Genomic DNA, 25933 nt, shown 5'->3' on the forward strand with positions numbered 1-25933 from the left:
GTGCCTGACTGCTGCACAGAGGCCTTGGAGATGATTCCTTGAAACTACTACGATGCCTGGCTGTTTTAAAAAGACTTTGTTTGCCTTGGCTTCTCTAATAAGTTTTGTGTCTTTTATCTTGATTGTTGTTGCAATGGGGACCCCGAAGTGGATGACTGGAAAGATCCTTTGCAAAACAGGAGCTGATTTGGTCAATGCCACAGATCCAGAGCTGGTGAAGTTCATTGGAGAAATTTACTATGGACTCTTTCGGGGCGGCAAAATACGCCATTGTGGGTTGGGCGGGCGGCATTCCAAATTCACAAGTAAGTACAATTTTAGTTGACTCTTTAACATCTAGTTCAACTGTAAAAACACTCTATTCTTTTTGTTTACAGAACTTACAGAATGCAAATGATTATTATTAAATTTTTATTTGTGGTTGACTTGTGGTCTTTATGGTTTGGGATCAGAGTGTGAATGTAAAATCTCTATCATTTAAGGCTAGCTTTTATTTTCCAGTTACGTTCTGTAATCCTGGAATCAAGATGGAAAAAAAAATCCCTAGGGCTAGATTGAGGGTATCCTTTTAGTCTTGTGAAGGGAGTGAAAGTCATTTGGAGATGACCCTGTAAATCATACTTTCCCCTTGACTGACTCTTTCCTATGACAAGTGTTGCTCTGCAATCTCTCTGTGCCTCTGTCCTTGCCTTCTCTGTTGAACTCCTCCCTTTTTTTTTTTCCTTTAAGAAGTACAGATTTATTTAGTCGGCCACATTTCTGTATTTCTTCAGCTGTCCTAATGCAGATGTCTGCCACAGCAGATACTCCTAACTTTATTAATATGTTGTAGAAATTTTTACCTTTTTTTCTGGTAACTTTGGAGAGAAAAAATTGCTGACCTCTTAAAAAATGTAGACATTCTTATAAATGTGTTCCTTTTAACTTAAAAGATTTTCTTCAGGTCTCAAAAGCACTTAGATGTTGATCTGTACTTTGGATGATTTCCAGTTTTCACACATCCTGTGCTGTAGTGAAAATGATACTTTGCTTTGAAGATTTTTAGTTCAGTGTGCAGATCCACTGCAACTTAAACCAATACAAGTTGAAGCTGCTGCAGTCTCAGCCTCTCCCTGGCCCACAGTAATGCTGCCCTGCCCCATCCTTTGCAATGGCTCTGGTAGTTGTTGTGGTGAGGCAGTTCAGGAAGTTTTAAGATGGCCAAAAAATTAACCTACAAAAAGAAAAAAATCATTTCCCATAGGATCATGGCTGACTACACAACTGCACAAGCACCAACACAAAACCTTGAAGGAAGGCAGGTTTGTGGGACTTCAGAGGGAATGGAGAAGAGAACCAGAGCAACCTCAACTTAGATCAACATGACCAGTTGTTAAGCTGTGATGAGTTTGGACCAGTTGCTTTTACAATAATGAAGTCTCGCTCAAGTTCTGACTGCGGCTGCAACTTCATGACATGGCCATAGCAGTTGTGCTCAAATGCTTTGTCTAGTGAGTTTGAATGTCTGGCAGACAGGCCATCAGGTCAAAGCTCTTCCAGCTCTGCTCTGCTCCTCTTCAGGGCATTCAGAAATACAGTCCCAGTTCTTTCACCCTATCCTGTCAGAGAGAATGAGGAAAAAAGTGGCCAATCTCCTTTAAATCCCTATACAACTTTTGGGACTTTTTAATAAACTTCCTGATTAATTACTGTGTAACCTGAGAGGAAGGCCCAATGTTCCATTACTCTGGGCTGTGTCGCTATGTATTTGGAGGACATGATCATATACTCCGTAGACAAATTAAGCTCTCACTGAAGCTAGTAAGAATTCTCCCCGTTAGAACTGTAAAATTGGGTCATTAAGTACAGTAAGCACAACCGTGCATTTAGATAAAAAAGTGTCGCAGAGATCTTCCCTTTTAAATATTTTAATAGCTCTGTCGGATTTGATGCTTTCACAATACTGGTTTCAAAATGGTATCATGATAGTACACAAAGCCATTAAATACTTTTGCACAATGGTCAGCAGGACTTCCGGGGGTTCTGGGTCTGACTTGACTTTTTTTGCTTTGAATGTACCCCTTAATCTCCAAGCATTCTGAACTTACTGAGGAACAAGACATGGGAGACTTTCTTGGGGAATGTGTTAGCATAAGTGGATTGCACAGGTAGCACAGAGCAAGACAGAAAACTAGCACCTCATATGCTGCAGTACTGCAGTAGCTCTGACACTTTGGAATTCCAAATCACAGTAATACACGGTTATTAGCACATCGCCTTTCACTGTGTTAACATTCACTAAGGTAGGCTTACAAATGTCACACTCTTTTAACTGGGACAGTGACAGCATGATTCAATTGCCATAATAGGTGTCCAGTGCCATTTTAGAATCCCCAAGGTGTATCAGCTGGCCTCCAGCTGCTGCTTCTGGAGCTGTCCCATACATAGTGTGGTATGTATGTTAGACCCACATGGTTGTTATGGTAGTCCTAAAGCATCTAAATTGGCATCAGATTCTTATGTTTTGACAGCTGCATCAAGCCCTGAGAATGAGCCGGGGAAGACAGGCATTTTGTCTGTGCATAGCAAACACAGCTGAATATGCAGGAACCTCCATGGCAATATCCTTCCTGAGGATTCTTATTTCTGCATACTAAGCCAGGCTCACTGCTCATGTTGATCAGCTAAACTAACAGGCCTATTGTAAAATTAGCTATTTTGTATAAACTTGCATGTTTGACAATCTTTAACGCCCTTGAGAAGGAACTGAGAAAGCTGATGAAGAGGAGCTTCTTGCTCTAGAAGGTCATGAAGGTGAAAAGTTGCCATACAAGTGTGAAGTCAGCAGAAATCAGCAGTAACTGGGGAAAAGACAGTAGGGGGAGATCATGACCACCGACTCAACTGAAGACCGAGCTGACTTACCCCACACACCTTCAAGGGGCATGCGTGCTAATTTAAATGCAACTAGTAGATAAGATAACAAATGTAGTGTTAATCACTAACCAATAAGTGTAAACTTAGGCGGGTTTCTGTTAATCATGTAATGGGATAAATACACTGTAGTTTTTGTATGGAGCAGAGCTAGCTTTGTGAAATATCACCTAGCTCCTGGCTTTGCACAAATCTGTAATAAAGAAATACCTCGACACTGTGTGGATTGGCTTGCACACTGGGTAAAGATCCCTCTTTTTAGGACAACAGTGTCTTTGGGGCTTGGCTGAGAGCCTCAGAAAAAAGGCAAGAGAATCCTTACAAAAACCTAAAAACTCTGCTTGTTTGTCAGAGGGCTAAATTCCGTGTGCCGTGTTGTTACACTGCCAGTTATTTTCCAGTAAGAAAGCACGCTAGTTTCTGGCTTCCCATTTCTCATATGTACTTCTGATTCTCATTTACTGCCCTTCTTTCTTCTTGTTGTCAGAGTCTCTTCTGTAGCTCCCATGTACACCAGGCCCAACTAGAACCCCAGAATGAGCTACTGAAAAGGTAGAACTGTCGAATCATGAGTTTTTGTATGGAATTTGTACAGTGTGAAGTTTTCTACATAACCTACTAGAATTTTGTCATGTCATGATGACCAAATTGTACGTCTGATATTCACTGTGACATCTACCGATTATTGCTGTCTACTTTTTATGTGGCTTGTTTGGATTTTTTTTTTTCAGTTATGCAGCATAGGAAGCAATTTTATAATATAACGTACCTTCTTTTAGCAACTTTTTAGTAATTAGGCAGTTAGTTCTTCAAAACATGTATGAGTGTGCAGTGCTATGATAGCTGAAGGGCTCTTCTTGATCAGCTTGTATTTTAGGTTCTTCTCGATCAGCTTCTCTCTTTCCTGTCAGTCAGCATGTCACCTCCAATTCCCTACTCACATTTCTTCTGATTCTGTTACGAAAGGGCTGTAGGATAAACTGAATACTCAGGTGCCCCACACTTCCCTGCTGCTGGCCAGTCTGGCCCTCCAACGAAGTAACTCCGTCTGTGAAGACAAAATCAAGAAAGTTACTGTTCTTTAGAGACAGGCAAGCGACAGGCTGCTGAGGAAGAGCTCATGCCTACAGCAAAACATGTGAGCACTTTACCTAAAGCCCACCTGACTGCCATACTTTACAAGCTTCCTACAGATGTAACTAAAACACTGCCAGATAAGCAGGAGAGCATATAAGGGGCCATAAACACTAGATGAGAAACCAAGAAGGGAATCTGAAAGTGGAAAGCTGTGGGATTAGGAAGAATGAAATCCAAGTAGCTCTCATTGGAGTCAATATTAAAGAGAGGAAGAGGGAGAAAGACGAATAATATGAGAAAATAAACACGGAAAGGAGTGATACTATTTTAGGCAGCAAGCAGCTCGGCAAGGAAACTGGGACTATCAGACTTCAAAGGGATGAGATAAAAAGCATGGGACAGGAATGGGAAGCTCAAAAAAAGGAGTTTGGGATGGAGAGCAGAGGTGAAGAGAATGCAGCAGACGACACAGCAATAAAGACATTAACACAACTAGATAAATAAAACAGGACTTAAGCCTGAATCCTTATTCACAGACCCTGTGTAAAGGATTATTCCTGTAGTAGAAGATCCCTGGTTTGTGTGGTGTACTGACAAATAAAGCATCATGAACTAAGATTTGTGTAACTACCTGAACTGATCGCCTCTGTAGAAAATAGTCTTGTTTAAGTATAATTTAAGTTTGTAGCACCAGCACAGTGTGATGTTTACTGTTGTCAAGAGAAGATACACACTGAATAGATGATTTTTTTTTTCTTCACAGTTTTCCCACACATGGTGAAAAAGCTGAATACAGGCCTGCACATGATGATTATAATGTTCCTCTGTGTGGCCATTTTCTTTTCTCTGGTCAGTTTTGGATTCTGCATTCTTAATGCAATAAAAGTTCCTTACCGGGCTATTACAGGTCCAGCAGGAGTATGCCTTTGGAATGTCCTTGCAGGTAAAATCATTAACCAGTATTTTCTACCAGTCACATTCATACAAAATGTTAAAAGCAAAAGATCCTTCTCTTGCCTTACTAAATAGCTCCTTGACTTAAATACTTGTGAATACATTGAAGTTAGCAGTGAATTCTCATCTATCAAAACAGAACTGTCAGGTGGCATCTTGGCTTATTGTGTCTAGTCAACTTTTTACAGGAGCTGTGAATGCCAGCCTTTAGGCTCTACATCCCTGATAAAAGGACTTTATTACAAACACTGGTATGATGTTTGGCCATACAATAAAGATTAAGCATTTTGAAGGTGCTTAAGCCATGCCTAAGTCTATCCCTACTCTGTATAATGCTTGCTGTTGTATTCAATAAGCCTTCTGAAGCACAACCAAAATGTCTGTCTTGTTTTGACAACAACGGTGAATACTTCTTTCATTTTGTTGCAGGTGGTTTTATAGTACTTGCAGTTACCAGCTTTATGGCTGCTGTGAAACTTCATCAGCTCACAGAAAGAATTGCCAATTTTCGGGAAAATGTCTTTCAATTCGTTATCTTAGAAGAACAGTTTGAAGACTGTTTTTGGCTTTGTGTGGCAAGTGCCACAGCACATGCAGTAAATTTGCTGCTAATAGCCATTAGTGGGATTAATTTCCCTAAAATTAAGACTAAAACAGAAGAAGCAAATGTTACAGCAGAAGATATCATGTACTAATAAATCTACACAAAATTACTTTGGTCAAGTGAACTGTCATGATAGAAACAGCTTCTTGGCTCTTCAGCTTTTGACTTGGATGGATGATTTTGGTATAAACATGAGCAAAGATGTCAGTCTACAATACCAGCAATTAACATGTGTGGGAAAGCGGGAAAAACAAATGCTACAAATATCATTATTCTCAAAACTGACCAATATCTGCAGTCAATATACGCTGTTCACAGTTTTTAGAAAATTTGCATTTTGAGATATTTTAGAAAACTAAGGTGAAATACGATTTCAGCGAAACCAAGTGTCTTCTTTATTTAGCAAGAAAATTTGTGTATCGCAAATCTTTGATACTATAAGGTTATTTCAAGACAGAAAGAATGGACATTTGCCAGTTACCTTCACAGAATTATCTGGAAAATGTTGAGAGGGCCATGTAAGATATGTTTGATGATGTTATACTGCACTGAAAAAGAAAACTTCATCATCTGTGAGATTAAAGTTAAGGGGAAGCACAGGCTAAGTATGCGTGAAATGTTTTTAAAACAGAAATTATCAAACCCCACAAAGTAAAGAAGTGAGAAAAGTAAGGTTTATGGGATGCTAGTAGACTATGAAAAAAAATTACTAGCTGCAAGATGAAAGTTTCATTGCAGCTTCTGGAAGTAAAGTAAACAGAATGTAAGTAATAGTGCTTTTAGATAACATGGAAAATAATAATCTGACAGATTAATTGTCTTCAGAACCTTGTCAATTCTTATGTCTATCTGAAATCAAATAAATATGATGTATGATGAAACAGTATTAAAATGAATAAAAATGGTTAAATGGATGGAAAAGTTACTTTGTTAGGAAGCACCATAATTTGACAGGCATTCAGCCAGTTCTTGGGTCACGAGTAATGAATATTTCAGAGAAAAGAATATGCCATTAAGCGTGTCATTTTTAGAATTTGACTACTATAGTGAACACATACTAACCTTTTAGCAATGGAACCTATACATAACTGAAGAATGACTTTGGATGAATGAAAGAAGTTACCATGGAAATTAAAGAAATTATTTTGCAGTTGGTTACTCTTCATCAGACCACTAAGTTGTGTAACTCTAGTCTTGTGAACAGCTCTTTGAAAAAAATTGTAACTTTTTTAGAAAAAGAATTAAAAGTGTTTTAAGAACACGTCAGGATATACAAAAATTCCTTACAATCTTGTCCTTAGGTAAGGACAAGATTAAAGATTTGTTGGACTGGATTCCTAGATAGGTCGCAGTAGTTCTGAAAGAACCATTAGAGTACACTGTATAAATAAAGTTAAAGAGGGATAGCTGGGCTGATCAGCTCTTTAATTTCTTGTTTTGAATCTATGCAACAATGAAGCATACTCTGCAGTAACATTCCAAAAGAAGATTTCTCACAGCAGATGTATGAAGTATTATTGTGGGATATTGTAGCTGCATGAGTTGAATGACCAAATAACATTATCACCCAATGACTGTTTTATGACTTGTGAGAAAATAGTATTTTCAGTTCACTTTAGAGTGAACAGAAGTATTACCATGCATGAATTAAACTGAATGGAACAGATACAAGGCTAAACTAACCTTTCAGCTGCACAGGTTGCCTCAGTTTAAGCACTGCTAAGACACACCGATGGCACAATGCATAGAGTATTTGCCCTGGGAAATTTTGTCTGGGAAAAAAAGGTTAAATGCAATCCCACATAGTTAAGATGCACAATTACAAAGCACATCTTAAGGTTAACAATAGGTAAGTCTATCACTTAGACCTTTTCAGCTTTCCCTTGTATATCATAAAATCCTTTCAAAAAACGTGGAACTTGATGTAAGTGTGATCCACTTTATTTACACATTTTCAGTGTAAACATAGCCACATAGTGTATATGATCATATGCATGCTCAACATGTGGAAACGAAGACTTCTTTGGGGGTACGTTTTACTTTGGATGATTTGAAATCCCAAATGAGAACATTTATGAGCAGTATCTGCCCAGAACTTTGAAGCTATTATGGGTCAAATCTTATCTTTCCATGAAATTAAAGACAACTTCATATACCCTGAAAATACCCACTGAATTTGTACATGCAGAATATATAGAAGCTTCATGCAGGATGTAGAGAAGCTATGGAGCCATTCTTCAAAGAACTAAGAAACTATTCATTGTATCTAAGAGCCTCTCCAAAATAAATGAAGCTAGAAACTAATTACCACTTTGATTCTTTAAATAATGTTATAATTTAATGTTAAAAAATGTAATTTTACAATGTAAATCAAAATGGATGCAATTTCCCTCAGTCATTGTCTCTGAGTACTGCTGTCCTTAGTAAGACGTTATTTCTCTCTGTACCACTTAATGGGAAGATTGGTTAGGTGGGAAGTGCAATATACTGTTATAGAATAGGTCCGGCTACCCGCCTTCATCATGTTCTGCTGATGTAACAGTGTAAGTTCAGTTACAGATGTATGGAAAAGCAAACTAGTTCTTATACATAGTGTTGTGTCAGATTCTCACATATAAAAGCTAATTACTTATAATCTATGTTTCACATTTCTGAAAGAAAAAAATAATCCAGATCACTTGACATTAAAATCCAGTGCATGTTCAGTGCCACTGAAACTTTGGCTGTTGATACTGACAATACAGTAAATGTCAGCAAACTCCAAACAGTTCTTTTTCATACAGTGCTTCTGTTAGAGAAGCATATATCTGACATTACACTGATGGCCCAGTATTCTGGTGTGAGTTTTCCTGATAAAATATAACCATAATCATTCTTACTGGTTTTTCATTTTCAATTACCACGTTTTCATTTTTTTTGATTTCACTCTGGGTTTGTTACTGCTGTCTCTTAGATCCTAATCAAGTCTTCCTAGACCGACACGGTGGTATTATACAAGTAAACCACCATCCTACATGGAAAATAATGTGAACTTGCTGTCTTTGCATTTGCAATAAAACTTTTGATTATATTTTCATAAACCATTCACATTTTAATCTTCAATATGCAAATTAAATATATTGTATGCATACCAAGACTGTTTCTTTAAAGTCTATGATAAGCCCACAAGAGAAGTTGTTTTATCCTCAGCTGCACGTGCGAATACTTATCTAGAGCATACCACAAGAGGGCAAAAATCCACCGTGAAACCGCGTGCCCCCCCATTCCTTGCGAGACAAAGCCTCATACACAAGTAAGCAACGAAACACCATCTCACGGTCCTTAAGTCAGTAGCTTGCCTACGGTTCTTGCGCTCCACCCTTCACCTCGTCCCCTCCCCTCGGCTGCGGCGGGCACCGCCCCGCGCGGCGCCGGCTGATGAGGCCGCCAGCGCGCCGGGGTCAGGTGGCGGCACGCCGGCCTGCCTGCCTGCCTGCTTCCCTCCCTGCCTCCCTCCCGGCCTGCCTGCCATGCTGCTGCCGTGGGTGCGGAGGGTGGCTGCGCGCCGCCTCAGCCGGGCTCTCCCCCTGGCCTGCAGCTGCTGGGCGCAGGGGCCCTCGCCGCGGGGCTACAGCCGCGGGGCGGGCGGGAAGGTGAGGGGGCGGCGGGGGGCGCCTACGCCCGCGGCCCCTCTTGCTCGGGGTGAACCGAGGGAGGAGGCGGCGGTGTGGGGCGTCCCGCGGTGGGCGTAGGCTGTGCCATCCTCCTGCTCCGGTCTGCAGCTCATGGCTGAGCCTGCCCGGCGCCCGGCCCCGGGGTTCGGCCTGGGGCTTTAGCTGGCCAACCTGCGGCGTTGGGGTGGGCGCCGTGCCTGTGGCGGGGCTGTGCGGGGGCCGCCGGGAGGCTGCGCCCTGGGGAAGCTCCCTGTCGGCGCAGAGCCGCCCTCCTGCCCCGGCACCTCGCTGCCCTGCCGATGCGCTCGAGTCGCAAGTGGTGCAGCTCCCCGTGTTCCTCCTGGATGCAGCGGGCTGCAGATCTGCATTTGCGGGGAGGGGAAAAAAAACCCCAAACTCATTTGTAGTTAAAATTACAGATTGAAAGAGTTTTTGTCTCTACGTGTTAGGCAAAATGGTTATAACTTTAGTTATGCTGTATCTGGTTTCTTTTTCACACTTAAAAGTAGTTGTAGTAGTTTATCCTGGTTTACCAAAGTGTTGCTTTGTGCATAATGTTAGATAAATACATAAACTGAGATGAATATACACAACAGCAGCAGCGGTTTGAACAGCGTGCTTGTTGTCTTTCAGATGGGTCTCCAAATTTTGTGTTGTTTATGCTAATGTGCATCCTTTTTTAGGGTCTTGTTCTGGGAATCTACTCAAGTGAAAAAGATGAAGGTGCTGCCCAGTTCACTAGTGCAGGAGATGCTTTCGATAGACTTGTGTCTGGAAAGCTGAGAGAACTTCTGTCCATGTAAGTGTGTGATAAGCTTCTGGAATGGATTAAAGTACCTACAAAGAGCAATTTTTTTATCATTATTAGTGTTCGTATGTATACCATTTCTCAGGCTGGTATTTGCTTCCACCAGGCCAAGCAGTTTGGAGGGGAGCTCCTGTGGAAAAACCAAGCACTGAGGAAACAGATGCAAAATGTTCATGGGAACTGTGCTTTTCTGTGAATCGGCACTGAGCCAAGTGTCCCAGTACAGTGTTGAGAACTGTGTGGTTGTGGAGTGAACGTAGTACCGTAAGATTTATCACCAATATGGACTTCTTTATTGAAAGAATCTTTTTGTGTCCTAGATGTGGGCCACCTTTGAAGAAAGGCAAAACACACATATTCCATGGTTTGCATCAGGTATGAACTTCCGATTTTTGTGTGCATGTTGATTAATGTGTGAGGTTTGCCCTTACATTTTATTTCAAGCTGAGTTTGCTGCTGTGCTTGCATAAATGCTCTGCTCTTCTTCCCCCTGCTCAACAAAAGATGTTGTTCTTATTGAAACCTCCTGTTCTGCATGCCTCATGTTCGCATACCCTTTTGCATAGTCCTGTACTCCCTCCACTGTGCTGTAAATGGAGAAGATGTAAACAAGTCTGCTCCAAAGGTGGTGTGCTCTGAATAACTGCTTACTGAATCGGCTGAAGCACAACAATTTTGGATCAGGCTTCTATTGTGCCTCCTGTGTTCAGGAGGAGTGAGTACATGAGTGTCTACTGATACGTGCAAAGACCTTCCAGACGCGACAGCTCTAAGACAAAAGAGTCCCATCGTAGGCTTTAATCGGAGGTTTTAAAGTCACGTGCTTGAAACCTCTGAAAACAAGATGTAGGACTGTTCCTCAAGCAGGACTTGTGTCTGCACAGACATGATCGATCACAAGGGTATGAGACGGGGGTTCATCTGCTTAAAGTTAGGCTTTTGGTGCCATTTGAGAAGGTCTAATACATCTAATGCACCTACACGGAGCTGGCAAATATGGTACGATTTGTGCCTTTTGGGAGTAGTAGCTAGAGGCTAGGCAGACATGTAATGTGCCACTAGGTGTCCCTGTATGAATAACTGAATCTTACATTAGGGCTGTTTAAATAATTTTAAACAAATCAATTTGTAGTGAGCATTGCCTACCATGTATAAATTCCTCTGCGGAGACCCCAGGCAGGTGACATCGGACTCAGTAGAAGGAAAGGCTCTTGGAAATTTCATGGAAGTTGAGTCCACTGAAGGTCCCATTATCCCAGTTCTGCATAAAGAATGAAATGAGTAGCAAACCTCTGCAAGAGAAGGCAGTAGAATTTGGCCTTAGGCACTCTTTTAAGTGTGTAAAATAACATTAACTAAAAAAATGTTAACTTGAATCACTAGTCTCCTGGAAAGTTAACACTAGTTTCGGCATCTTGTGGACTAAAAGACTTAACTATGTTGTAGCAGTCTGAAAGCTGATTGTTAGAATCTGACAGAGCAGCTATTTGTGATGGAAGGGAAAGCCCAAGATTAACTTCATTTTTCTTCAGAGCAATGGGAAATCTGTTCACATATATAACCTTGAGTTTTATACAAATTTGACTTCATTCTTAAAAGGCTCCTTTAATCTTCATTATTTCTTCCTTTTTGCCTTCCACTTGCAGCTTATAAGGCAAGCATTTAGTCTGCTGTGCTACATTGCGTTCCTGAGTTCTGCAGCTGTGTACCTCTGTGCAGCTTTGGTTTGTTAGCTGGCAAATCATGCTAGCGCAGCTCCTGAGCTGAGCTAATAGGCTCAGCCTTTGAAGTGATTTTATTTTCTTGAACATAGTACTGTGCCAAAAAAGGTTACACTTGTCCAGCTCAGTTCTGGCCTTTGCTGCAGCTGGAAAGCTGGATCTGATTTCAAAGGACTTTTAGACTTGCCCTTAGAAGTATCAAGTTTGCTATGTGTTGAGCATAAAGCCCTGTCTGACGCAATACACATAATTAACTGTTAACTGGACAACAGAACACTGGTTGCATACCTGTGGCAAGTGATTGGGAGTGCAAGACAGTGGCACCATACTGGCGCTCTTAATGTAGAAATGTGCATAACGTAGAGAAAGTACTGAATGTATTTTAATACTGTGCTTGGTTTGATTTGGAAAGTAAAGTCTTTTTAACAACTCTCTTCTGTGGCTGTAACAGTGCGGAAAGTGAATTCATTTGTGTGTTGGCTTCATCTAGGACTTTCCAAGTGTGGTTGTAGTTGGCTTGGGCAAGAAGAATGTTGGAGTAAATGACCAAGAAAACTGGAATGAAGGCAAAGAAAATATTCGTGCAGCTGTTGCAGGTTAACTATTTTTTAGATTTTCTTAAGCATTTTGTCTACAAAACTATTGCAGTGGTACAGCGTGTTCTGCTTTTGAAGAGTGAGTCTAGATATGATTCTGTTTTGAAATGCAAAACCTACTGTGTGGTTTGGTAAATGCATTTACTTGTCACTGATATTCATGAAGTTTTTTCTTAGCGAGGAAGGAGTTACAGGGCATGTAAATCAATCTGCAGACAGGTAACTCCAGTTATTTATCGTAGAACAGCCCAGGCTGGAAGGGACCTCCAAAGATCATACCAAATAACTTTCCTAAACAGTGTGATATTGAAAAGGCACTGGTTTAATTATTACTATTTTGAAGCCTGAGAGCATCACTGATTCACTTTATGCTCACGCTGTACTTAAGTATGCATAACTATTTACTTTTGCCACATACTTGTAACTGAGATATTTGTGTTATAAACTGGTACCTTTCACAACATTAGTATGATTCAGTATGTTATCTGTCATAGGCAGAGGAGGCCTATCTTAATCAAGGATGACTGCTGCATCTAAGTGTGTATAAAACAAGAATAAAACCAGTTCTCACTGCAGAGTTTATAATCTGAGACTGGAGGTCAGTCACACATGTATGACAACTGTATGTCCAAAGTGCTAGCCTGTGTTGTCTTAGCAGCTGCCAAAACATTGTTGAATTATTTGGGTACAAAATAGATTTTATGAAATATATGGGGTTTTTTTGTTTATAAAAGTGTGTATAAACTCATTTGGAAGAAAAGGGCAGTCATATACTGAATTACAGCAAATTTCTGATACCTGTAGATAGTCATAATCCCTAGCACTCCAGAACGATAGAGCTTTTCTTTGGTATACTGAGCTTAAAGGAATTAGAACAACTGTGGACTTGCCTTATTATTCTTGTGAAATGTCTTAATCATTACAATTCACCAAGTGATATTTTTAGTCAAAATTTGTCAGTATATGGTCATTAGCATTTTTAATTCTTCTATTGCATGAACTTTTTAACTGATTTACTTATAAACTCAGAATCTATCTTGAGTTAAAATTATTTTTTCCTTGAAATGTCATATTGATCACCTCAGACACCTGTTTAGCTGTTCTGTGCAATACTCAGCCTACTAGTTCTGTACTGTATTTTTCAGTTGGTTGTAGACAGATCCAAGATCTGGAGATCCCTTGTGTTGAAGTAGACCCCTGTGGAGATGCTCAAGCGGCTGCAGAAGGCGCTGTCCTTGGATTGCATGAATACAATGAGCTGAAGCAAAAAAAGAAAACTGTAGTTACTCCTCAGCTTCATGGAAGGTGATGGCAAAAGGAAAGCTTGCCTATTTATTTATCTGTTTATTTATTTATAAAACTGTGTGCATGCTTGTGCATGAGAAAAACACAAAACTGAAAGAATAGGGCTAGTGGCAATATCCCTCTTAACTCCTCCTACTCCTTTGAATTTCCTGAAGTATTTTAAATCGCAAGTATATTTGTAGTGTTTGCTCCATGTGTTTTGTTAGTATGCCGTATTCTGAGGTAAAGGGTAAATAAATGCTACTTCACAGAAAAGAAGGCCCAGGATAAAAATAAAAGTAAAATTACTTGAAGTATAGTTGTGACGTAAAAGGATTTCTGTTGATACTGCGTGCCAAAATTGTGGAGCAGAGGTATTTCAGACTCCTTAAATAATAAATCCTTTTGAGAATCAGGAAATGCTAATTGACACCAGACCATGCCATGATGAATAGGTTTTACATAGTTCATTTGCTATATTTTCTTTCACAGAATATAAGGCAAGAAGAGAAGCTTGGGTGCTTCTGGCCTCTAAATAGACATCACGGTTGCTTGAGAGCAGAAAGTAATATCGGAGCTTTTGGTTCCAAAACAAAGTTTTACTAATCCCCTTTTACTGTATCAGAGTGGACTTTGGAACTCCCATGTAGCATATTCTGTCACCCAGAGAAGAGGTATTTCCCATACGTTCTTTGTACAGGAACAAGTCCTTCCTTATGAGGAAGTTAGTGAAATAAAAGAAAAACCTTTCAATTTAAGCATGTCTTGATAAACTACATGCAACACTCTTTCCATTTTGTAACACAGCACATAGTTTGGGAGCCAATCATAATTATATTAAATATTTCCTGAAAACATAGATGGTCCTATGATCTTTTATAACACCAGAAGTAATTTTTGTATATAATAATTTAGGTTGGAAGGGACCTCTGAAGGTCATCTAGTCCAGCTCCAACTTGATTAGGACTAACCTGGAAGTTACATACAACTGTAAAGCTTGATCAGGCTTTTGTCTACTCCAGTTTTGAATGTCTCCTGAGATGAAAATTCCACAGCCTCACTGGGCCATCTGTTCTAGTGCTTAACCATGCTCATGGTGAATTTTTTTTTTCTTTATGTCCTGTTGCAGTTCCCTTGTTGAATCTTGAGCCCATTGTCTCTTACCCTCTTACTGTGCAGCTCTGATATTTGTCTGTCTTCATCTTCTCTATAAACCCTGTTTAAGGGTTGAGGAAAGACTGCAATTAGATCTTTCCTAAATTTTTCTCCTCTAAGTGAAACAAACCCAATTCTCTTAGCTTCTCCTCATATGCCATGTGCTCCATCTCTGTACCCCTCTTAGGGGCCCTCCTTTGGACTATCTGCAGTTTATCAGTATTTGTTTTGTGTTCAGGAACTCAAAAGTGGGCGTAGCTAGATGCAGCCAAAAGATGTAGCCAGTTGCAGCCTCACAAATGCCAAGGAAGTAAATAATTATTTCCCTTAACACGCTGGCTATGCTGTAATCCAACCCAGTACGTGTCTGGCTTTTGTCACCGCAGCAATGCACTACTTACTCCTGTACAACTTGTCCACCAGGATCCCCAGGTTCTTTTTCTACAACTTTGCTTTCTGTCTAGTCAGTGTCCAGCCTGACTGTTGCATAGAGCTGTTCTGTACCAGGTAGAGGACTTCATGCCAGTCTTTGTTAAAATTCATGGTGTTCCCTTTGGTGCATTCCTCCAGCTTGTCAAGGCCCCTATGAATGGTGGCCCTACTGTCCCCATTTCAGCTGCTCCCTGCAATGTTATGTGGCCCATGAACTTCTGAGGGTACACTTCATTGTCCAAGTTGTTGAAGAAGGTATCAGCCGCAGTATCAACCCTTGAGGAACACCACACATAACTGACAGCCAGATTGTTTAACTGTTGTCTGCTGTCTTCGAAGCCCAGCAGTTCTTCCAGTTTTTTACCCATTTTGTAGTCTAGCCCTCCAGTTCATGTTTTCTCAATTTGTCCGCAAGGATTCTACGTGAAAACCTTGCTAAAGCCAAAATAAATGACATCTGCTATGGTCCTCTGTGCCAACTCTCTCATCATAAAAGTCAGTCAAGATGGTCACTCATGATTTGCCCCAAATAAATCTATAATGACTGTTCCCAGTGACCATCTTGTCCTTCATGTAGCTGGAAGTGGCTTCCAAGGTGACCTTCTCCATAGACTTTTAGGGGATTAGTCTAGGATAAATTGTGTGTAGTTCCCTATATCCTCCTTGCCATTCTTAAATACGAGGATTTGTTCTTTTCCAACAATCAGAGACCACATCCAGTTACCATGACCTTTCAAAGTGCAAGAGACCAGGCTTGCAATGATGTCAGCCAGCTCCCTCAGCGCCCTCAGGTATGCCCTGACTGCTACCAAGGACTTGTGTATATCTATCTTCCTCTGCCATGGGTAGTACCTTTCTTCCCCAAACCCTGTTACTAAGCTCCAAGAACTGGGGAAACTGGAAGCAGACCTTAATAATTATTAAGACTGATGCAAAGCAGGCATTGAGAACTTCAGTCTTCTCTGTGTTCACTAGATTGCCTGCCCCATTTAGCAATTGGACAGCATTATCCCTGACCTTCCTTTTGCTGATGATGTACCTGTTGAAGTCCTCTTGTTGGCTTTCCCACTTCTTGCCAGTTTCAGTGTCAGTGGAGATTTGGCTTCTTAATTCCATCCCTCTGTATCCAGGCAATGTTTCTATATTCCTCCTGGATTCCTTCTTTGCTGTGTTGCTCTCTGAGAGGCAGAATCCAGCTTAACGCCCTGCTTTGTGGTATCTTTTAAAGCAAGTAAGCCTTTCAGTTCTCTCAGGAAAATGAAGTGTTGCAAAATGGTAGTGTTGTAAAGCAACTAGAGAGATATCCCCATTTCCTATGCAGGCAGCTCTTTGAATGTTTGCTCTGTCATTTGTTAGTGAAATGTCTTGAGTGCACTGTGAGATGAGATCCAAATTCCACTCTTATCACATAATCATATTTCAGTGAAGTGAAAAACAGAATTGGAGGCTTTATATGGTAAATAAAAACTTTCAGGGCTGTTATAATTGATGTGATTACAAATTTTGGAAGGGATATTAAACCTTGTGCTTAAGGATTTAAGCCAATCTCTGACTAGTAAGGATTAGGACAAGACCTAATGTATTAGACAGATAATTTTACGTCTGTCTACTCTAGGATTCTTCTAGCTTTCTCTGAAGCATTCAGCACTGACTAGAACCAGAGATGAGCTACTAGACTAGATGCACCTTGGATGTCATCCTAAATTCCTTGTAGTAAGATTACTATGCTGTTCTTAATTGCCCCAAATTAATGATACTGCATTTTCAAACAGGAGAGAACAGATGGATGCTGACAACACCTTTCTTTTGCAAATATTTATGATCTGATTATTGTATGGTGTTGTTTAGTGCTGAAAGTGAAGCCTGGCAAAAAGGTGTTACCTACGCTGAGGGTCAGAACCTTGCTCGGTACCTTATGGAGGCTCCGGCTAATTATGTAACTCCAATCAAATTTGCCGAACATATTGAACAGAAGCTCGGAAGTTTCAGTAATGTGAAGGTCCATGTAAGGTAAATTCCATTTAAATAATTCCTCTATAGGGTAAGATACCTTCCAGGCTATTCAAATCTGCAGTGGGCTCTCATTTTCACTCTGCCACTTCAGATGACAAAAGCAGGGGAAGCGTTTGGCAAGAAGGTATAAGGGGTGCCCAGACTGCAAGCTGCTCTCAGTATTAGAAGGTGAGCTTCTAGTTTGCAGAGTAAGCAAGATACTGTGACACAGTAAAATGATTAACTGTCAATTAGTCATGCAGTCAATTACTGCTTAATTGACACGTGTGCTATGAAAGAATAAGCCTGATGAGGACTCAGTGACTAGAGGGCAAATACTAGGTACCTTTTTTCTAACACCTTCTGTTTTTTTCCCAAGTGGATTTTATACATACCTTTGCTTTTTTGTTTGGATGTGGTAATTAAACATCCTCTGTTTATTGCTGTTATTGTTGGGGCTTTTTTTTTTTAACTTTTAAAAATGTTGAGATGGAGTCGTAAAAGCCCTTGCAATTGAATTTGCACTTGCACAGCTAATGCTTCTTGCCTCGGTGTTTCTAGTTACTGCACCTTGAGCGGAAATGGGCTAACTGGTTATGCAGGTGTTGGAGGCTGTTTTGTTGAAAAGCAAAAGACTGAAGGAAATCAACTTTGCCTGTTGTTAACCATCTTGATGGCAGAAAGCTAAACTGTAACCTCCTGCAATATTGTTGCTCCATATGCCTTCAGAGACTACAGCCTGATGGGCAAATGGAAGTTTAATGTTTCTGATGCAGAAAGTGTAAACTGGTTGTTGTTTGTTTTGTTGTTGGTGATTTCTTGTAAACAGGGCAAACCAAAAACCAAGCAGCCACTTTGAGGCAGTATTGTTCTGTTTCACAAAAAAAAAAGTAATAATGGTTGGATTTAAATGACAGTTTCCAAAATAACTAACTAAAATGGAATTAATAGTTTGTGCACAAGCCTTCAAGAATTGTGATCTTTTTAAAAACAAACAAAATCACCTTAGTCAAAGTGTCCAGTGACAAACAAACAAAAAGTTATATATTTCTATTTCAGACCGGAGTCTTGGATAGCAACACAACAGATGGGAGCATTCCTGAGTGTATCTAGGGGTTCGGCTGAACCTCCCATCTTCTTGGAGATTCACTATTTAGGTGGTGCTAATACAAATGACTCTCCATTGGTATTCGTAGGAAAAGGAGTTACATTTGACAGGTATGTATGCTAGTATTTTAATGACTAAAGGGGGAAAAATGCCTTCCTGCTCTTCATGTTCAATGGGGAGATGCTTTTTCTTTGCTCAGCACATCTTTCAATGCCATTCCGGTGAACTTGCCCTATATAGTAGACTGTGCTGCCTTTTCTGGGGAGTAGACAAGCTTGAGTGATTGGACAAAGTAGGAATTGATATGCCTCTGTCTTGTAAGAGGAAAATGGAAATTCAAGGGAAAAGAAAGCAAAGAACTTGCTATTTTTTCTTTGGCCTGAGCAAACCTCTGGATGAAGAATTCACATGTTTAGAATTGCAGTCTGTCACTGGACATCTAGATCATGCTTAAGGAAAGAGAAAATAGTTCATTCTTTGCAGCAGTTCCTTATCACTGCTTTTCATGTCACACAACTACTGAAGATATTATCCCCGTCCGTATTCTGATTTTACCAAGTGTACTACTTTGTTCTTGTTTTGTGCTTTTTTGCTATTATAAAGATCATTGAGTCAGTCTGCTGCAGATTACTTGGATTTTTATGGCATCTTAATTATGAGGAAATAATTCATGGATGCATTTCATCTGAAATGAAAACCCAGATACCTTGCTTTGAGATACCTTGCTTTGTGTATGCTTGTTAGGGTGTTGCAGGAACATTTGAAAACACATTACTGGTATTGGTGCTAAAACATACTGATGGACAGCATATTATCAATGTATGCAACTTTGAACTCCTACATGTTGGATGAGGTGCGTTCTGTTTATTCCAGTGGTGGCATTTCACTGAAGCCATCTTCGGGTATGGATGCAATGAGAGCAGATATGGGAGGGGCAGCGACTGTCTGTTCAGCCATTGTGACAGCAGCAGCTTTAAATCTACCTCTTAACATCATTGGTGAGCATGTTTGTGTAAGAATCCAAAAATTTTAATTTTAAAAGATTTCTTTTTGACCAAGTAATTTTCTAGTACCAGCAGTGGTAACAGTCTTACAGAAGTGCCATGGACTCTTGCAGACTTACTTGTCTCATTCCCTTGCTCAGCTTCTCTTCCATTTTTACTTGCTTATCAAATATTACTAGCTTTGCTTGAATAAATATTTCAACACTGAATTAAAATTTCAAAGGCATGATCTTTAGATCTTAAGTGAGAAATGATTGTCAATAAGCTTATTTTCAACAATTTTTTCAGAAGTTCTGATCCTTCATTACAAGAAGGAATCTGGATATCTGTAAAAGAAATTAAAATCAAAAAGCAGTTAGCTGAGCTACCTCCATGAGTGTTTGCCACAGATGAACAGGAAGAGGGATTAGCTCTTGTTTTCTTAGGTGAATATCTCAGCAGAAATCTAAAACAAAGAAAACCCCCCAGTCTGCTGATACTATTTTTAAATATGAGCAATGCTTATTTTTTCTGCAGAAATGTTGCACAGCTAAAATGAAATGAGCTGATTCAGGAACCGTGGCAAAACCAGTTGGTAATGACATGTAACCCATTCTAGGATAAGTTTTATGTTTAAGAACCTTGACTTCCAGGGAACTACTATGTTAGTCACTTTTATGCTTCAACCAGTAGAGGGCAGCGAAACACACAGCCTCACGACAGTCCTCTCTTAACAGTATGCGGTGGGAAGGGCGAAATCGGTGGAGCAAAAGTCCCTGTACGTAATTCCACTGAAAAGTGGTGGTCCACAATTCGCTTATTCCTTGTGCCAGGAGAAGGTTTTCCCTAGGAATGGTGGAGTGCCTTTCATCCCATTATCCCACTCATAGTTGGAGTTTTGATGGCTGACCCTCTGTTTTGCTCATGTCTCTTTCCTCTTCTTATGGTTGGAGTTCTATGGTGAGTCCTTGGACCCCTCTTCACATTACATGATGTTTATTTACGATGAGCAGAGCTTGAATAGCTCAGAGTGTTAATTTGAGACGTTTTTAATTTCAGAAAGAAAGAAATCCCTTTACATGTGACTAATTATTCATATATGGAAGACATAAAATGGTATGTGTTGCTCCTCTGATCTCACTTGCCTGGGCATAAAGTAGAAGTAAATCCTAATGGTAAAATGGTGTGAGAGAACGTGGTGGTGCAACATGCAGAGGAATTTTCCTGATTGAAAACTGGACCATGTGTCTTTCAGTAACCAGGAGAATTTGGATTTTGAGCATACATTCAAGATGGGAATAGTATTATTTTCTTAAGAAGGTGTTTGTTTTTTTCCTAAGTGTTTTTTTCTACATCTTTGCTGAGAAAGAAACTAGTAATGCACTTTTCTTTTCTTTCTGAGGTTTGGCACCCCTCTGTGAAAATATGCCCAGTGGTAAGGCAAACAAGCCTGGGGATGTAGTTAGAGCCAAGAATGGAAAAACAATACAGGTATGCATGTGAAACTTTGAATTTTGAATACTTCTAGTGAATTGGTTTAATCAATCAAGTTATATGACTGCAGTCAGAGTACATGTTTAAAAACACCCTTTAAAAAGATAAGCAGTGCAAATGTACTGTTCAAAAATGTAAGAAGCACTGCTCAGAAGCAGCCCCTGGGATTCCTGGGGCTTTGCTGGGAATGGTAACCAGCCTCCTACACCCCACTGGGGCACCTCTCCAGCCTCCAGGCTCTTCTGAGGAGCCAGCAGCACAGAGGCCCAGTTTGCAGAGGATGTTGCAGTCCTGAAAGATGACTTGACCTCAGCTATAGATATGCTTTTGTTTTAGAAACATAACTGTATACCAATACTACCTTATTTCTTTTTTTTTCAGGTTTTTTTCAGTTAGAAATTGCTATCATAGGATTCCTTCAAATATCTAATCTCTTCAATCTGTATTTATATGTTTTATAAATTGCTAGGAAAAACTGAAAAGTATGGCCATTTACCGAACGTAATAGAAAATCTTGTTTTAGCGCAAGAGATTGTTACAATGCTGATAAATATACGTTCTCAGTCAGAATGAATAACGTATTAATTGCTTCCAGCAGGCCCTTCAGGACACTTCCCTGTTATCTGGAGTAAGACATAAGAGTATTAGTTTCCTGCTGACGTAACCAAGGTCTTTACCCTGCCAAGCTGCTCTGTACAATCAGAACTCTGAGTCATAGGGGCTGTTAGTTCAAAGGAGCTTGCCAAATCAGTATCCAAAATACCTCATATTTAATCCAAACTGTTCAATACTCATATAATAGATTAAATGGTACTGAAAGTCATTGTGCTGTAGACCACTGATTTCCTGCAGAAGTCGATAGCTTAATATTTGTCTCTGGATTTCTGTGATTCTGCCACCTTTACCTTGCTGAACCTACCAGTTCCTTGAGGTTCTTCTCCCAAAACTGAGTTCAGTTGCCCTCTGCTTTGAGGGAAAAGACTGGGCACACATTCCCCCGCCAAGGTGAAATTTGCAAGAAAGTGCTAGTAGCTCAGAGCACATAATGCAATTAATCTTGCAGAATTCATCATGAATTTTCCCTGAAAGGGGAAAGGAGCAAAGGGGCTATTTTTTTTTTTGTTTGTTTTGTTTTGTTAGAGGGGAAAAAGTGTCCAGATCCAAAGAGAAAGCAGTATAACAAGGAACTGTTTCCAGGCATGCATCTGTGTTTCTTTGTGGTACCCTCTCCTCCTTTGCGGTTTCCATTGGCCAGAACTCTCTGCTTGCTCAGAAGCAGCCCCTGGGATTCCTGGGGCTTTGCTGGGAATGGTAACCAGCCTCCTACACCCCACTGGGGCACCTCTCCAGCCTCCAGGCTCTTCTGAGGAGCCAGCAGCACAGAGGCCCAGTTTGCAGAGGATGTTGCAGTCCTGAAAGATGACTTGACCTCAGCTATAGATATGCTTTTGTTTTAGAAACATAACTGTATACCAATACTATCTTATTTCTTTTTTTTTCAGTTTGAGTAAATTTTGATTACCTGAAGTTCCTAGGGCCTGTGACAGTACATTTCCAATCTGACAGCTACTTAAGATAATATGTAAGAAGTCAGTGAAAGGGATGTTTTCAGTAGTTAATCTGTTTTTACTAATTTTGCACCTGAAGGTAGACAACACGGATGCAGAAGGAAGACTGCTGTTAGCTGATGCTCTCTGTTATGCCCACAATTTTAATGCAAGGGCTATTGTGAATGCTGCAACATTAACAGGTAAGCAATCTCCCTTCCCTGCTCGTTTTGCAAGTCAGTTCTTTGTTACTGTCATTAATTGGGCTGGTGGGTTAGTTGCACTATGTACATAAAGCCAACCTGTATTCGAAAGCTACTGAGATGATTTTACATGTAGTAGGACAACAGCTAGCACAGTATATGCTCTAACAACTTGTACAGCTGCATCATCTCTAGAACTGGGGAGGGTATTGGCATGCAGGGTAAATGCTTAGCAATGTAGATGAAGTTGGGCTAGCCCAGCTGAGCTGGAACTAGGAAGAGCGGGAAAACCTACACAGACTTCGATGTTTCCGCACAATGTTTCCCAGTGCTTCCATTTCTGACCTAAGCTTTTCCAGTTCCCAGTGCTGTGTGATGTAGAGATACCGGCCTGGTTGTGGAAGAATCCTGCCAGGTCCGTATGGCACTGGCCATGCTGGAGCCGAAATAGCTTCTCTGTGAACGGCTTCTTGAGTGCCTGAGCTCTGATCTACCCAGCACCAGTTCTTCCATTGTGGGACCTCAGGTCTCCATGATTCTAAATAATAGCATAGGAGAGGCATTCAGGTCTTTTCCAACTTTAATGATTCTGTGATTCTGTGTGATTATCATCTTCCCAGAAATTCGTCTGACTGCAGTATCTCTTATTTTATGTTCCGTTTGCATACTTTCAGGCATAATAAAATGTGCTTAATTGTTTCATCTCTGTAATTCTATATGAAGGAGGTTATAATTTTAAATTTAAAACCAGCATTGTGTATGCATCTCATGAACTGCAGTAACAAGCTGTCATGGGTGAAGTGGCTGTAGCTGAAACAAGGGCAAACATGGAAGAGTAGTTCAGACAGGAGCCCACTGTGTTGCTTAATGAATATGCTAAGTAAATAATTATCTTTCTATATATTCTCTACTAGTGCTTTAAATTATGTTCCGTCAGTTTTACCAGTTCAAATGCTGTGGAAAACTTCAATAGACAGAAGAGAAGCTGATTTTAAAATTGTTGACTTGTATAAAATGATTCCCATATAAAAGTGCATGATAGAAGAAGGAGTTTACTCACACTATAAATTATTATGTGTTCGGGATCCTTGAGCACCAAGCCAGAAGGAGGAGAGCTGCTGTAGAAATTTCTTTGACATACCATTTTTTAAACTATTTTTTGCTGCTTTTTCTTTTAATCTCACTGAGGATTGAGTGTTGGCATTAGAGAAGCAGTTCTGTGGCATCAAATAAATAAATATGTACATAATCCCTCTGGTTTAGGCATGGTTTAGTATTTTGGTAAGGATTGTTTTCATTTAAAGTAAATTCACATATGCCTTGCAAAAATCTGTGCAAGTGAAATTCACAAAAGGGAAAGCATCAGCTCAAAATTGTAGAGGTCTATAAATTGGAAAAAGTCCACTCATATTTTCCATATGGAAACAATAAAATTTGGGGTTTTTTTGAGAAGACACTGTTATTGCTGAATACATTATATTAGAAATATTGCTAAGAAACATCAAGCTGAAAACAGAGAATTTAGTTTCATGAGATACAGAATATAATTTTTATGAATTCTTGTCCTATTAGGTTTATATAAATGTTTTAACAATGCTTAAACTTCTAAAAATGCAAGTGTACTAAAATATTTAGGTTTTGCAGACTTTAGAAATTACTGATAATGGGAATTAAAAATGTAAAGTTCTATGAGGAATCAGGATGCAGAGGAATAGCTCAGGTCCACCTTTTGCCTTTGTTGTATAACCTTGAAGGTGTGTTTTGGTAGGTGCCATGGATGTTGCATTGGGGTCTGCTGCGACTGGAGTGTTCACGAACTCATCTTGGCTTTGGACTCACCTTTACGAGGTAGGCCATCTGTATTATTATTAAATCATAACAATAATTCAGTAATAGCTGCTGTTATTGAAAAGTTAGTACATTACTGAAAGTCTTCATGCAAATCTAAAAGGTATGTTACTACAATTTGAAATCTCACAGGAATGGTGTTAGTACTGTATGTAATTGAAAATAATTAATTTTGACTATTAGTTACTAGCTCTTTAGTGAGTTTTAATATACAGCAAACAGCATGCACATCATCTCAAGGATCTGCATCTTCTGATAACTTACTGCATATGCATAAGCTCTGGACTACTGGCAGTAATTAGTTCATGTTAAAAAGATTCTCGATCTTGCTTAACAACACAGACAAATTCAGAGAGGTCTCATGGGTGGCTGAAGTGTGATGGTTAAAGAAGTCTCTGAAGGGAAGGGTTTGTGTTGTCAGGGAAAAAAAAAATGAAAAAAAGAAAAAGCGTTCTTTAGATTTTGCCTTTTGACTAACCCTGAAGTATCTAAAAAGTAGGATTCACTGTTTAGTTTTGCAGTGTATTTCCAAATACCTAGTATTTTATTGGGCTGAATATTTTTAGACTGATCAAAGCTAAACAAAAATAAGCTTATAAATGCAGTTTAAAAAAAAAAAATAATTGCCAAAACTATCACTGCTTCTTTCCCAGGCCAGCATTTTGACAGGAGACAGAGTTTGGAGGATGCCCCTTTTTGAACATTACACAAAACAAGTAACCGACTGTCCTCTTGCAGATCTGAGTAACATTGGAAAGTACAGCAGGTAAGATGTACCAATATCCTTCATGTGCCCCTCTCTTTCAGCGCGTTTGTTTAATGTTTGTGCTGTTGGTGTTGCTTTAGAAACAATACAATTTTTCTGCTTCCCACAGAGCTGGAGGAGCATGTACAGCTGCTGCATTCCTGAAGGAATTTGTGACTGCCTCTCACTGGGCTCATTTAGATATAGCTGGTGTGATGTCGAATAAAGATGAGGTGCCCTATCTTCGAAAAGGCATGGCAGGGCGGCCTACAAGAACGCTAGTAGAGTTTGCAGCTCGATTAAGTCAAGACAGTCACAATACCTAGTAAAATACGTATTCTAAAACCATCTACTCTGCCTTAAGAAAAAGATCTTAAAAAGTATTATTCATATATGAATGCCCCAAGCATATTTTCACTATGGCAATGAACTACAAATGCATTTTATAAATCATTACTTGGGTAAGAATATCTCACCTTTGAGATTTGTTATCCCATATTGTGCAGTATAAAATAAAAAATATTCTGTTTCAACTATTTGAGATACTTAGTACCAAAACATGATGATGGAAAACATCTGAACTCCTATTTTATATGTAAAGGAAGCATAATTATTGCAAACAATAAATCTCTTACTTGGAGGTGTGTGTTTTGATTGAGAGGGAATTAACAATAGGTGGAGATCATAGATGTGCCTCAGTTTTGGCTGAATTGTAGGTGGTGTGAAATGTAATTCTGCAACGTTGTTGATTAAAAATGCCATTCTAACATTTTTCCTTAGAAAAACTAAAACTGCTGTTGGTGTGTATGGAGGTAG

At 39.8% G+C, this 25933-nt stretch overlaps 2 protein-coding genes across 2 annotated transcripts; both read left to right on the top strand.

Annotated features, from left to right (window-relative positions):
- Positions 1 to 52: 52 nt before the first annotated feature.
- CLRN2 (clarin 2) lies at positions 53 to 5639 on the top strand. Its single transcript, XM_009819640.2, has 3 exons — positions 53 to 305; positions 4754 to 4933; positions 5374 to 5639. The coding sequence occupies exons 1-3, from the start codon at positions 53 to 55 to the stop codon at positions 5637 to 5639; spliced, it is 699 nt and encodes a 232-aa protein (XP_009817942.2).
- A 3418-nt stretch (positions 5640 to 9057) lies between these two features.
- On the top strand, positions 9058 to 25757 carry LAP3 (leucine aminopeptidase 3). Its single transcript, XM_059817917.1, has 13 exons — positions 9058 to 9180; positions 9885 to 10000; positions 10330 to 10384; positions 12221 to 12326; positions 13472 to 13631; positions 17046 to 17207; positions 18249 to 18407; positions 19171 to 19295; positions 20683 to 20771; positions 22422 to 22524; positions 24293 to 24372; positions 25026 to 25138; positions 25248 to 25757. The coding sequence occupies exons 1-13, from the start codon at positions 9058 to 9060 to the stop codon at positions 25441 to 25443; spliced, it is 1587 nt and encodes a 528-aa protein (XP_059673900.1). The 3' UTR covers positions 25444 to 25757.
- The last annotated feature ends 176 nt before the right edge of the window (positions 25758 to 25933 follow it).

The sequence above is a fragment of the Gavia stellata genome, chromosome 5 (assembly GCF_030936135.1).
Source record: "Gavia stellata isolate bGavSte3 chromosome 5, bGavSte3.hap2, whole genome shotgun sequence".
Taxonomy (NCBI): domain Eukaryota; kingdom Metazoa; phylum Chordata; class Aves; order Gaviiformes; family Gaviidae; genus Gavia; species Gavia stellata.

Bases quoted from the DNA above. Each gene is read 5' to 3' on its own strand.
- CLRN2 (XM_009819640.2), top strand. From the start codon at position 53: ATGCCTGGCTGTTTTAAAAAGACTTTGTTTGCCTTGGCTTCTCTAATA. The intron at 306-4,753 runs GTAAGTACAATT...TTTTCTTCACAG, and splicing joins GCGGCATTCCAAATTCACAA to TTTTCCCACACATGGTGAAA. The intron at 4,934-5,373 runs GTAAAATCATTA...ATTTTGTTGCAG, and splicing joins CCTTTGGAATGTCCTTGCAG to GTGGTTTTATAGTACTTGCA.
- LAP3 (XM_059817917.1), top strand. From the start codon at position 9,058: ATGCTGCTGCCGTGGGTGCGGAGGGTGGCTGCGCGCCGCCTCAGCCGG. The intron at 20,772-22,421 runs GTATGCATGTGA...TTGCACCTGAAG, and splicing joins AGAATGGAAAAACAATACAG to GTAGACAACACGGATGCAGA. The intron at 25,139-25,247 runs GTAAGATGTACC...TGCTTCCCACAG, and splicing joins AACATTGGAAAGTACAGCAG to AGCTGGAGGAGCATGTACAG.